This window comes from Triticum aestivum, chromosome 3B (genome assembly GCF_018294505.1).
Source record: "Triticum aestivum cultivar Chinese Spring chromosome 3B, IWGSC CS RefSeq v2.1, whole genome shotgun sequence".
NCBI classification, from domain to species: Eukaryota; Viridiplantae; Streptophyta; class Magnoliopsida; order Poales; family Poaceae; genus Triticum; species Triticum aestivum.
In genome coordinates this window covers 617,248,261-617,261,688 of record NC_057801.1, presented here as the reverse complement: position 1 = coordinate 617,261,688, position 13,428 = coordinate 617,248,261, and the positions used below count along the sequence as shown (strand labels likewise).

Here is a 13,428-nt window from a genome sequence, read left to right as displayed (position 1 = left end):
TTTACCCACCGTAATACTTATGCTCTTGAGAGAAGCCACTAGTGAAACCTATGGCCCCCGGGTCTATCTTCCATCATATTAATCTTCCAACACTTAGCTATTTTTATTGCCATTTATTTTACTTTGCATCTTTATTTCTCTTTATCATAAAAATATCAAAAATATTATCTTATCATATCTATCAGATCTCACTCTCGTAAGTGACCGTGAAGGGATTGACAACCCCTTTATCACATTGGTTGCGATGTTCTTATTTGTTTGTGTAGGTGCTGGGACTCGTGTGTGATCTCCTACTGGATTGATACCTTGGTTCTCAAAAACTGAGGGAAATACTTACGCTACTTTACTGCATCACCCTTTCCTCTTCAAGGGAAAACCAACGCAGTGCTCAAGAGGTATCACTTATAACAAGACTTCTCGCATATTCGTAGGAACAAACGTAACTACTCCCAAAACATATTTATGGTCAAGATCAAAGGAGTATTAATTATCATTAAGGATCTAAAAATATAATCTTCCACCAGATAAACCAACTAGCATCAACTACAAGGAGTAATCAACACTACTAGCAACCCATAGGTACCAATCTGAGGTTTTGGGACCAAGATCGAATACAAGAGATGAACTAGGGTTTGAGAGGAGATGGTGTTGGTGAAGATGTTGATGGAGACTGACCCCCTCTCGATGAGAGGATCGTTGGTGATGACGATGGCGATGATTTCCCCCTCCTGGAGGGATGTTTCCCCGGCAGAACAGCTCCGCCGGAGCCCTAGATTGGTTCTGCCCAGATTCCGCCTCGAGACGGCGGCGCTTCGTCCCAAAAGCTTTCTTCTGATATTTTCCAGGTCAAAACACACCATATAGCTAAAGATGGCACCGAAGGCCTGCCAGGGGGCCCACAAGGTCGGGGGACGTGCCCTCCACCCTTGTGGCTGGCTGGTGGCCCCCCTTTGGTACTTTATTTATCCAATATTTTATATATATTCCAAAAACATGCTCCGTGAAGTTTCAAGACTTTTGGAGTTGTGCAGAATAGGTCTCTAATATTTGTTCATTTTCCAGTCCAGAATTCCAGTTGCCGACATTCTCCCTTTTCATGTAAACTTTATAAAAATAAGAGAGAATAGACATAAATATTGTGATAAAATGTGTAATAACATCCCATAATGCAATAAATATCAATATAAAAGCATGGTGCAAAATGAACGTATCATGTGCGTGTCCGTGACAAAAGGATTGTCGTCGTCGTCCGTGCTGGTGGTGTCGCTCTCCAATGTCAAGGAGATGTAGCCGGAGAGGCAACGGAAGAGGCACTGCTGATACTTCGCGTGGCGTGTTACCTTTGCCTTGGTGGACTCCTTCTCCCTTGCGAGGCACTCAGAAGCTTCAAGCCCGAGCCGGAGCGCCTTCACGTTTTTGCACCGGAGGAGCCGAGCATCGGATTCCGCCATGGTAAGCGACCGCCACATGACCTCACAGAGGAGCACCTCCCCCGGGTCGACGAGGACGTAGCGTGCGCATTGGCGGGAAGTGCTGGACTCCAACGCGGTCATGTCCTGCTATTGCTCGTGCTGGGCCCCCTTCGCCTCCGTCTCCGGCATGCGCATCCGCATGAGTGCGTTGGACACGAGCACCCAGCGCTGCTCGGGCAGGGTTGGCGCCGAAGGGGAAGGGAAGACGGCCGCTCTGCTCTAGATTTGGAGCGGCGCAGAGCGGGACGAACAAGCACGGGACAGGTGATGGCGGCCCGCATAGCGGTGGTGAGACCCGGATGAGCTGGCGATGGAGGTAACAGTGCTCGAGCTCCCGCCGATGTCCACCCGCGAGTGCTAGATGGCGATGCAGAGCGCGAGCTCCTCCTCACCGACGCGTCGCTAGCGGGGTCGGCGTCCTCCTCCTTCATGACGTTGTCCCAGTCAATGGGACCGGGCTCGCTGCCAGAGTCATGGGATGACTTGGCCATGCCGGAGGAGGCGGAAAGATAGAGAGATGAAGTAAAGGAGACGGGACGGGAGCGGAGAGGGCGGGTAGACTGAGATTGATTAGGGTTCGTTCGAGCAGGTGGGTTTTTTGTGGGAACGATGGTGGGAAGGCGTAGGCTAGATCGGGCCGGGCCGATGTGGCGGTGCTGCTTGGGTGCGTCCGGGCCTCCTATATCCGCTTCGATATGGGCCGGATATGGAGACTGTGAGTTAGTCCGGACGTTTGGGCTAGATATAGGGCGTCTGAATGGCGGAAGTTAGCATTAGCGCACGAGCACCTTGGTGTCTGTCTTCAAAAAGCATTTTCCTACAACCGAAAATAAACTATTCTTTTTTGTAAACAGACACACACATGTATATTATGTATCTGCAATATTTCATACTCCCTCTGTTCCTTATTATAGTGCACATAGACTCTGGCTCTCATACCAACGAATGTGCTGACCGTTGTACTTTGGACGAGAAAGCCCAGCTTTTAGGCCAACTCCACCGCGCGACCCCATCCTGTCCGCGCGCGTCCGTTTGGGATAAAACGGACGAACCAGACGGCCCAACGCGTGGGCGCAAATGGACTTTTATCCGTTTTGTGTCTGCTTTCGACCCATCCCGGCCCAAGTTTACGCCGTTTTTGGGGTGAAACGGACAGCACGCGGACACGCGGGCCGTCTACGCGTGTCCTCCCCTGGCCCGCCCGTCGGTGGCACAGGGGCGCCTTTTTCTATCCGCCCCCTCCCTCCCTCGGGCCGCACGCCCTCCATTCTTCTCCACTCTTCCCTCGCCGCCGCTGCCATTGTAGCTGTGCAGCTCGGACGCGCGCTCGCCCAGCCCCTTCCCCTCGGCGCCCCCGAGCTACCCAACCACGGCCACCTGTTTTGCGCATCCGCCGGCCGGATTTGGGGCGGATCCGGTTGGTCTTGAGCTCGCCCGGCTGTGGGAGGCCACGCCACGCCATGGACTGGCCGGGCACCGGGCCGGAAGGCCATGGCAGGGCCGCAAGGCCACATGTAGGCAGTGGCTCATCCTCTAGCCGCTCGGATCTACACCGTCGGTGGTCTGCTGACAGATACACAAATGGCGGTCGGCCGGGCTCGGTGCTAGCCCAAAAGCTCGTCGGCGCACCGTTGCCGCTCATTAAGTGCGACCACTGCCTAAAGAAGGTCGTGCGCCGCGTGTCTACAACGCCGGAACATCCCGGTTGGGTGTTCATCAAGTGCGTAAACGATGGGGTATGTGCTTTTTTTAGCTTCGGTTTGTGCTCTAGATTTGACTAGTTGTGCTAACTTCAAATTTTGTTGTGTAGAATGGATGCAAGTTTTGGTATTGGGAAGAAGAGTACATCGATATATTGATAGAGCGCAATTTAGTAGATGTTCGTGCACTTTTAGCTAGCATAGAGGCTGTAGATGAGACAAGTGCACTTGCTGCTAGATTAGAGGCTAGACATGAGACTAGATGCGAGGAAGCAACCTCTACTTCTTTAGACTCGAAGAAGAAAGAAACACGCAAGATGGAGGCGGCTCCTCCGTAGATCAACAATGAATGCATCGAGAAGGCACTAATCCAGTATCCAACTTACATGAGCAGTTATGGAAGTTGGATATCTTCTAAAACATATTCTTGTGGTTCTTGTTTTCTTTGGTCTTACTTTTCTAGTCAAAATTTGGTGATGTATTCCCATGTACCAAGAATGAATGATGAAAAAAAGTTTAAGGGCTTGCATAGAAAAAGTACGCGGACAGGATGCGGCCGGGATGAGTCCGCACGTTGGGCGCACGGCCACCGCATTCCAAAAACGGTCGGGACACGACCCCATTGTCCTACCCAAACGGACAGAATCCGGGCAAAACGGACGTCCGTTTGGGATCACGTGGTGGAGTTGGCCTTACCGCATATGACCCACCACCCCACGTGCATGCTCCTGCGGGAGTATCATTTTGTACACCACAACGATTTGAGTGGAGGTTAGTTTGGTCCAAAATTGCAAACACGCACTACAATCTGGAATTTTAGCAAAAAAGTTATACGCACATATTTCCTCCGTTCCGAATTACTCGTCGCAGAAATGGATGTATCTTGATGTATTTTAGTTCTAGATACATCCATTTCTGCGACGAGTAATTTGAAACGGAGGGAGTATCATTTTACTTTCACATGTGGTGTACAAAAAAGATAAATATGCATTTTCAAATGAGCTACTTTTTTCGTTATTGGGTTGGATTTTTTTTACAACTTACAAATTACATTTTTTCAAAACAAAATTTCCATGGATTCGTAGTAAATACATACAAGTTTTCACAAAATTATTTCAATTTTTTTGAAACTTTTAAATATGCCTTTTTTTTTCATTTTCTCAAAAAAGGGGCACCAAGGTGCCGGAGCACTACAACTTCGGAACTGGATCGTCTAACATACACAAGAGATGTTAGAGAAGCTACATTATCCTAACTTTCCTTCGGTTAATCCATATAACTAAGGCTAAAATAACTTAAATTAATTTTTAAATTACAGATCTAGTATGTACATTCATAGTAATTACATACAAACAAGTTGATGATGAGATAAATTAATTTTGGATTTTTATATCTACAGCAATTATCAAAAGTAAATAACCTGCTAATAGTCTCTAACATTTTTTCTTCATTTTACACTAGACGAGCACTGTAGCACACAGAGACTTCCCTTCTACAGGATCCGGCTCCTACAACTTCACACTCGATGGTAATTTCCGGTTCTCCGGACTGCCGTTTTGGCGCGTATGGGTCCGGTTGCAGATGCTGTTATTAATGAATATATAGTAACGGATCAGAGAGGTCTGTTTGAATTCCAGCCAACAGCCGCCATGCCAAAACATTGGACGTTGACCAGGTGCTGGGTACTCGTTTGGATGATGACCAAATATTTGGCACGCCCTGGCTGCACGGGCATCTCCAATTCATTTTATTGCCAACTCTTGGGCAGGGCGTGGGCGGCTGGATGCTGCGCCAAAGTTTTGGCTCGCCCACGATTTGGTAGGGCTGGCCAGGGCAGCATCCAAACAGCCCACGTGGGGCCCAGCTAGAGGACTCCCATTGTCCGACAGCTCCCTAGCTCTGTTGTCTCGACTCTCACTCTCACTCTTTCACCCACTCTGCTCGCTCTTCTCGCTCTTCTTCGAAGATGGGTTTTCTCGTAAATTAGGAGCAATGGCGCCAGATCTTCGGTCGCCGCCGTCTGGATTCCGGCCGCGGGTGAACCCATGAGGCTTCCGGCTGCGGGTGAACCCACTTTGGTTTCCTGACTCCGCTCCTTTCCTCCTCAAGTGCTCCTGGCTATTCGTTGCAGATCCATCTCCACTGTCTCGTCCCACCACCGGTGAGGGCTGCCGTCTAGGTGAACGCACCTGGTAAGTCTCCTCCACCTCTCATCTTCTGCACTCTTTCCTTGACATAGCTGTAACCCCAACCCTTTTGTTTTGTTTCGCAAAAAAAACCTTTTGTTTTAGAATATACCTCCAACCCTAACCCTAAGCTTGCAAGTCCTCCAGCCAAATATCTCATCTTTTGACAAATCTGTGTGTAGCTAGCTTGGTGAACCTGCCATACTAATGGGAAAGTGAATTATTTAAAAAGATATAGTGCCCCATTAACCCACAGCCAAGATCCTTGGCCCCATTTTTTGGAAAAGTTCTTTTGGGGCGAAATGTGTACCATTATCTGAATTATGAGTGCCCTTTTTTTCATGGGCGAATTGTGTACATTTTTTTAAAATTTGTTACTTGTGTAATAGTATTCTGCATCACATACAATCTCATGTAAATTTAAGTATAATAAATTTAGAAGAATTAAACTCAGTTTGTTTGTTCAAACTTCAAAGTATTTTTTTTTACGAATCCAAAATGAGTTTTGTTCTAATCTTCACCTAAAATCTGCATCGAACTCTATAAACTTTTCTAGGGGGTGGGGGTGTACCGAAGCAAAGTTCAAGTAGCATATTTTCGTATGGATGAATGCAGTTTAGTGCTTGCTTGATACAGTGCTTTGCTTGTATGATTCTGTCAAATATAACTTATGGTTGCCTGTGTTCAGTTCTTTTAACAAACGAATCTTGAAACTTTGCAGAGCATGAAGAAAATGGATTCACGCATATATGGTGGGTTTGACCTCGGGGGCTTTGAAAATGAGTTAGACGATCCATGTTTGGTGTCTATTCTGACATGTTATGATTTCAACGTTGAAATGGCTAAAGCCCAAGGGAAGGAAATCTCATCTGATATTTATTTTCTGAATGGGTTGCGTCATATTGATGGTGCCCCCCCCCCCCCCCCTACCGAAAACCCGGGCTGTATGAAAATAACTAGAATTAGACAGAATATAGGAAATATAGACGCTTTGCCTGTGCAAATTGGCACATCAGAGTTTAATTATGTTCAGCTGTTGGCAATGGTTCTGTCAAAGTTGAAGAGGGCGGCAGATTTACAGCAAAATGATGATGTTCAAAGGTGCTGCATTGCCATTCCATCGTTCTTTACTGATATTCAGCGCAGGGCTGTGTATCAAGCAGCTGAAGTTGCTGGTCTGATCCCGTTAAGACTGTTGCACGAATGCACTGCTGTAGCTCTTTCATATGGAATGGATGAGTCAAAGAACTTGAATACCTTGAAAGATAAGCATTTGTTAGTTCTCAATATTGATAAAAATACCATGCAGGCCTGTGTTGCAAAATTCATTGCATCGAAAATCAAAATCTTTGGAAAAAGAGATATTGAGATGGAGATCCTTGCCCATGCCTACAGTAAGGAAATCGGAGAGAAGACCTTTGAGGATGTCATTTCTGAGCATTGCAATAACAATACCGCCTATATTGCAAAGTGGAAAAATAAGTTTCTAACTGATAAAAGGACGCAATTGGAAGAGACAGAATTGATAGCTCGTCTAGAAACTAGATCTGCACCATTGCGTGGTCTCATACGGGAGGTATTAGATGAAGCTCACCTAAAAGCCAGTGAAATAGGGTCTATTGTATTGGCTGGATCTGGAACACAATACCCGCAGATACCCAATATAATAGAAGATGTTTTGGGGAGAAAGCCCGAGCGCTGGACTTATGCTAGTGCAATCGAATCGGTGGCCAAAGGATGCGCCATGCATTGTTTATCAATCATCCGGCACGACAAAATTACTGAGAATGATACATCTGAAAGAAAACGCAGACTGATAAGTTCAATGTATGATTGACTTCCAAGTTGTAAATTTGTCTATTTATTTTTAGGCATTACTATTGTTATATGACACTTTCTCAATTGCATTTCAGATAACTGAAAAGTTCCCTTCTCCAATTCGGATGCAAATCAAAGATTCAAATGATAAGGTTGCTGCAATTCCTATCCCCAAAGGCCTTCCTATTTCATCTGAGGTGGTTACCTTCCATACGACTCTTCCATGCACTGTGGACTTGCTTTTGGGTACAACACTAAGCAGTAGCCATCAGGTATTATTTGCACTTGTTTTGGACAGTAGCAATGTTAGAATTTGTCAATTTGCACAAGCAGCAGCTAGCATCACCTAGCAGCAGAAGCAGCAGGAGTATAATAGTTTGCTGCTATCAGCTAACCACTAACTTCAACTTTGATTTAATTATAGATTGGTTTCGTCCAAGCATCTCAAGTCCTAGATGCAACAGTTGAACTAAGACTAAAAGTTCACATTGATATCAGTGGAATCAATTCAATCTCAGCCAAAGTAAGTGATGAAAAGTATTAAGATCTTTACCTGCTTTATTAGTTTATTTTTGGCAATCAATACAATTGGTTTTATGTAGATGCTGTACGAGGATGAAGAGGTAGCTACAAAGGCTTTTGAGTATGTTGCTGAGAAGAATGAAACTTCTTCCTAGGTATTTTTTTTTCCAACTCTGATGAAAATCGTGTATGTTTCTGTTTCTATTTCTATCCGTCTCATCATAAATCTCTAGTGAAGTACTCCCTCCGTCCCACAATGTAAGACGTTTTTGCAAGCTAAACAAATGCCGAGTCTTAACCTTGTGTGAACTCCCTACCCTTCAGGAACCTCGAGTGCCGAGTCTATATGTTACCAAGTTGCTTTACAACGCACTCCGGATGACCTGCTGAGCAAATCTATCAAAGACGAGGAACTGATGTTTTTTCGTGGTAAATACCAACAAGTCCTTGACAGAGATGATCTTATGGATGAAGAAGCCAAGAGTCTTATGGTGAACTTGCAACCACATCTGGATATAATAGCGGGTTCTCATCCTTTTAGACTAATGTTTCGACAGGTTTGCCTTTTATTCCCTGATAATGCTTCGTATTAAATGCTTTGTCTACTTTTAGTTCTATATATTATAAATAAATTGCCAACAATTTATTGTTCTGTATGCAGTGCGAGAATTTTTTTAAGGAAATCGATGCGTGCAAAGAGGCCACTAAGGACTTTCGTAGAGTTACAACAAAAAAAACATATTTGGAGGAGATGCCAAAGGTATTCAAACAAACAGAGATAAGCATTGTGGTTTCATGCATGTTTGTTATTTAAGTAACTAAATTTTTATTATTGTTGTTGTTGTTATGCAGATCTGTGCCGATGCAGAAGCATGGCTGAAGGAAAACCCTTATCTTGATTCTGTGTCCATCAGGATTAAGATTCAAAGTATTCATGATGCCTATCTTGAATTGAATAAAAAGCAGCAGGCCAAGCAGCAGGAGGAGCAGGCCATCCGATATGCCTTGGCAAGGCTCGAACATATTCAGAAAACACGGTACTTAAACCTGATGCTTCCATAAATATGTGATAGGTTGTGTCTTAACTCTTAAGTGCCATAAGTGTGTGCACTGTAGAGTTTTTTTTTGTTTCAATGGTAGCATATTTTGTTGTGAGAAAGCTTTGTTTATTGCAATGCCATCAGTACATTACTTTGTTACACTTATGGCACTTAAAATGCAACCTACCACTTTGACTTCTTTCATAGTCTCTGTCTGTTTGTGCATAGTTTGCACTTCGAACTGCATGTTTTTGAGATGGCCGACAATAATTTTCCTTTCTTTATATGGTTTTTTTCATAATTTCTTATACACTGCTTAAACAGTTTTATAGGTCATTTCGAAGACAAATTTCATGGGATAAGAATCACGTTTAATCTGGGGCGAGATGATCTAGCTACCGTCATTGATTATTTTCGTATGAGGCTCGCTGATAACAGTGAAGCTGAAGAATCATGGGTTGTCGTATGCTCCCCTATCAACTGGAATTCTTCGGTACCGAGAACCTGACACGGATTGAAATTGTGGGCGAAAGAGGTCAAAGGCCAGCACTCTATGCGAGGAATGACAATCTATACATCGTTGCGGTTGAGAACAGGTTTGCACAAATATATGAACTTGCATCAGAGACGAAAACGAAACCCACAGGGAAGACTGGCAATGAAACAAAACCTACTGACGACAATGACAGTTTAGGAGGCCCTAGAAATCGTTTATTTAAGAATTCTATCCTTCTGAAGTGCCACTGTGATTATCGAAGTCTTGTTGACTACAATCCAGAAGATCCAACGGAAAGAGATGAGCAAAACAAGAAGCTAAAAACTGAGCTATACATAAAGAGGTTTATCGAGGTGCTCGACAAGTTGGCACTCACCGAAGAATGTATAAATGTTCTCTGGAACTATACTGGGGATCCCGCTCAGTATAAAGAATTCATTCAGACTGTGATGACATGTGCAATTATGCTTTGTGAAACAGCAAGATTTAGGATAGTATACAACGCTGTGTTCAAGGATTTCAAGTGTGAGAGCAAACTTTTAATGTATGTGATATGGAACTGGAAGCACATGTCAAATGCTATAAAGAACTCGAAGACTTCAGGGGAGATTTCAGACCATCTGGTTCGAGAGCTTAGAAATTGTCAAGTTGAGGTGGACATGGAGACCATAGCAAGTATGCTATACCTTGTTCTTAATTGCTTTCTCCCTATCCTGTATAATGATGATTGGAAGGCTGTCTAGTGGTCTGGTTTGTAGTTGTAGCTTGGTTGTACTCCCTCCGTCCTGTAATATAAGACCTTTTTGCAAGCTATGTTAGCTTGCAAAAACGTCTTATATTCGCAGGGATGCTTTTTGGGGTCTGAACATGGTAGCTAGCCTTGACATCAGAAGTTAGTGATCATCTTGCTGAAGTGAGTGCACCTTTTGGTTCCATCATTTGGTCAACCATGTTTTGGTTGTAGATGCCTCAGACGATTAATTGATGATTGTAATGAAGAGGAGCACAGTAGAAAGTGTGCTAAATTTCTAATTAGTCTATGTACACTTATGTGCTACAGCAGTATCCCTCTTCTCTAATTAAAACCTTGATGAAATATTCTCATGTTTTGTTGATTTCCTCCTTTCTGACTGTTTCATGAGATATCACACAGCAGTAGTTCTTGGTATAAATTTACAGTGTCGCTTCAGGCGGCTGCTTCACATTTGCCTTTGCTTGCTTCTTGAGGTGGGAGCCCGGGCATCGTCGTGGCGGCGCTGAGCTCAAATTGCTCCCGCCAGCAGCAGCAAATATTCTTATTTGTCCGCCCAACTCCTTTTGATCAAAATCAATGGCACTGGAACGCTACGTCTCAGACACGACCCATTTCGCGTTTGACTGGCAGGGCGCGATAAATCGAGAGCGCTTGGAGGAGCATGATAAATCGATCGCACTGGGAGGAGGTGTGTAACGCTACGTCGCTACACTCCAGACACGTCGTGTCTGAAGGACCGCGAAAGAGGGCAGGCACTTGAAGGAGGGTGTCGCTACGCTTCAGACAACATCCCACTTTGTCTGAAGGACCGCGAAGCGAAAGAGGGCAGGCACTCGAAGAGGGTCTCGCTAAGCTTCAGACAACATCCCACTTGGTGTGTGAAGCACCGCGAAAGCGCGACGTCGAGTTCGTGGCCTCAGCCGCCGCCGCCGCCGCCGCCGCCGCCGCCGCCGCCTCCACACCCCACAGCCGGGTCTGTCATGGCGCTGCCGTAGGCGCAAAGCCTGATGCTGCAAACGCAGCTGGTGGAATGGAACCCGTGCAGCCGCAGGCGTCGGAGATGGGCGCCGCGCTGCAGGCCATGTCGTCGGACTAGCGGGAGGCGGACCATGCCGCCGTCTCCTGTCGTGCCGTTGCCTCAGCCCCCTCCATCGCACCGGTTCCTTAGCTCGGCGGCGGTGGTTGCGATCCCGCGGGCACGAGATGTGACGGACCTGGTGACCGAGCTCGGCCACGGCGAGCTCCGGAGTGGCCCTTCTATGTTCATCAGAGCCACCTCCCACGGTCCTTCGCGGCTCTGAATACAGAGGTGAGAAATCAAATCAATCGAGCAGCGCTCCGGCGATATGCTCCTGTACATGTTCTGATCTGCCTGTCTTCGTTCGTGTGTGGAGTGACCATGCTGGACTCGGCGACTGGGGCGCTGGAGCTTCTGGCCTTCTGGGCTTCGGTTTACACTGAATATGATCATCACTGACACCTGCTTGGTACTCTCCGCCTTGTCATTCTGCTTGCTTCCGGCTAAACCTCGGCTCATCCATCGCGCATACCTCTGCATGCCCCATGGCCTCGTCCTCATCAGGAGCAGACAAAGGTACATTGTTTGCCTCATGTTCCCTGTTTTTCTCTGTTGGTTCTGCTTTGTTGAACTTATAGCAGATCTAGAATTTATGCTTACAGCAAGGGAAATTAGCACTCCCTATATTGAGTTGTCGGTTAGATTTACATACACATGTCATTAACGATGTATACATGAAGCAGGATGAATACTCTCTATCTCGAGTTGTCGATTGGCTTTACACACGCATCTTATTGGATGTATTCTCATAATAAAGAGTTTCAGTATATAAGCATTTTCATAATCTGATTTTGTAGTGAAAAAATCCTACGTATAAATGCTTATCCATTTTTGCAAGTCTACAGTAACAAATTGTTGTATGTAAACATTTGCACATTCTATCAGAAATACAATTGTCTGCTTCCCAATATTTACACTCTTCCTGCCTTTGTTTTATACAAGGAATAAGAGTATACCCATGGGTGACACACTACTCAGGCAGCTTGGTAGTGAATTCTATGATTCAACAGTAGTTGTGCGGGTACCCAGGTTATGGTGGATCAACAGGTCAGGCCAAATACAAGATGTACATTTTGCCATCTCTAAAATATCTACATACTAACTGATAACAATTGTTCATTTATTATAACAGGGAGCTACTATGGAAGAAGCCATCCCGTGTCACCGATTTAACAAATTCAAAAACACACTAAAAGAAGGTTCTATCTATTGCATTCGGAATTTCAACTTCTAAGCTGCTACGATGGTTTACATGGCAGTGGATTATCCAAAGAGAATTTTATTTACCGAAAGGACAACCGCTACAGAAACCAAGCTCCGGCTAGAGAGCACACCCCCTTTTACAGTCTTGACACCGCGAATGGATCAGAACGCGTAAATATGTTCATGATTATAAATACAAATACGTTGTATTACTGAAAATGGAGGCATCAACCCAGTCATGACAATTCTTGATTTGCAGATGTTGGATTTAGTAACATCAGTCACTGAAGTATTGCCCCCAGCTGGAGCGCATCACCAACAGAGGAGACATATATACATTACAGATGGAAAGTAGGTACTGTCAGCTACTTCAAGTAGTAATAAATACGGGTCGAACATATCAACAGACTGAAGCATAGTTCACTGTGCGGTTGTTTACAGCCAGCCTGCTGTTCTTACCTTATGGGGACAACAGGCCGATATGTTTGATGCAAGGGGCTTCAGGCCGACTCTGCTAGGACAGCAGATTTTCCTAATGCGTTTGACAAAAGGATTTACAGATTACACAACGGTGGATCACCCATTGAGAGTTTGCTTTGCACAGAGAACGTTGGCCATAGGAGTGCGACCTCAGAAGGAAAATTTCCCCATGTTCAGGTCATAGTAGCCTGGTTCGCGGGTCGATGGTGCGATCCCCGTCCCGTGGTCGATCGACCCCGATCGAGGGTCGGGGACGACGGCGGGTCGAGCTGGATCGATTGCCGGATCACGACCCCGATCGATGGACACTGACCCCAATTTGATATGCAGGATTACAGGAAGCCAGAATGCAAGATTGCCAGAAACATATAGGAGTTCATGGGGATTTGATGCTTACCAGGCAATCGCAGTATCGCACTACAAAACACTGAACTCCGCCGGCCTGCCGGAATCTGACCTTCCGCGATCCGCTGCTCGCCTGCCGGAATTCGAGCTGTCCACTACCGTATGCGGCATCTCCCGTCCGGCACTCCTGCAGTCCCGCTACCGCCATTGGTATGACATTGCCGGACTGGTGGAAGAATGGTGGGAAGGGCAAAGAGGAGAGCGTGGAGCCGTGGAGGCTGACGGTGGGAGCCTTGGAGCGTGATCCATGGCGGACTGGTTGTTTGAAGATGAA

The 13,428-nt window shown here is 45.7% G+C and overlaps 1 protein-coding gene and 1 long non-coding RNA gene across 2 annotated transcripts; both read left to right on the top strand.

Moving 5' to 3' along the window:
- The first annotated feature begins 5,047 nt into the window (after window positions 1-5,047).
- LOC123071283 (heat shock 70 kDa protein 14) lies at window positions 5,048-10,293 on the top strand. The gene is made up of 9 exons (XM_044494810.1): window positions 5,048-5,364; window positions 6,080-7,185; window positions 7,272-7,448; window positions 7,601-7,699; window positions 7,779-7,853; window positions 8,023-8,255; window positions 8,360-8,458; window positions 8,551-8,735; window positions 9,063-10,293. Exons 2-3 carry the CDS (start codon window positions 6,083-6,085, stop codon window positions 7,273-7,275), a joined length of 1,107 nt encoding a protein of 368 aa, XP_044350745.1. The 5' UTR covers window positions 5,048-5,364; window positions 6,080-6,082; the 3' UTR covers window positions 7,276-7,448; window positions 7,601-7,699; window positions 7,779-7,853; window positions 8,023-8,255; window positions 8,360-8,458; window positions 8,551-8,735; window positions 9,063-10,293.
- A 506-nt stretch (window positions 10,294-10,799) lies between these two features.
- LOC123071284 (uncharacterized) lies at window positions 10,800-13,155 on the top strand. The gene is made up of 3 exons (XR_006434225.1): window positions 10,800-11,582; window positions 12,009-12,113; window positions 12,199-13,155. It is a non-coding gene; the product is annotated as an uncharacterized lncRNA (long non-coding RNA).
- Window positions 13,156-13,428: the final 273 nt, after the last annotated feature.

What these genes read in the sequence shown, in the direction of transcription:
- LOC123071283 (XM_044494810.1), top strand. Translation starts at nt 6,083, where the DNA reads ATGAAGAAAATGGATTCACGCATATATGGTGGGTTTGACCTCGGGGGC.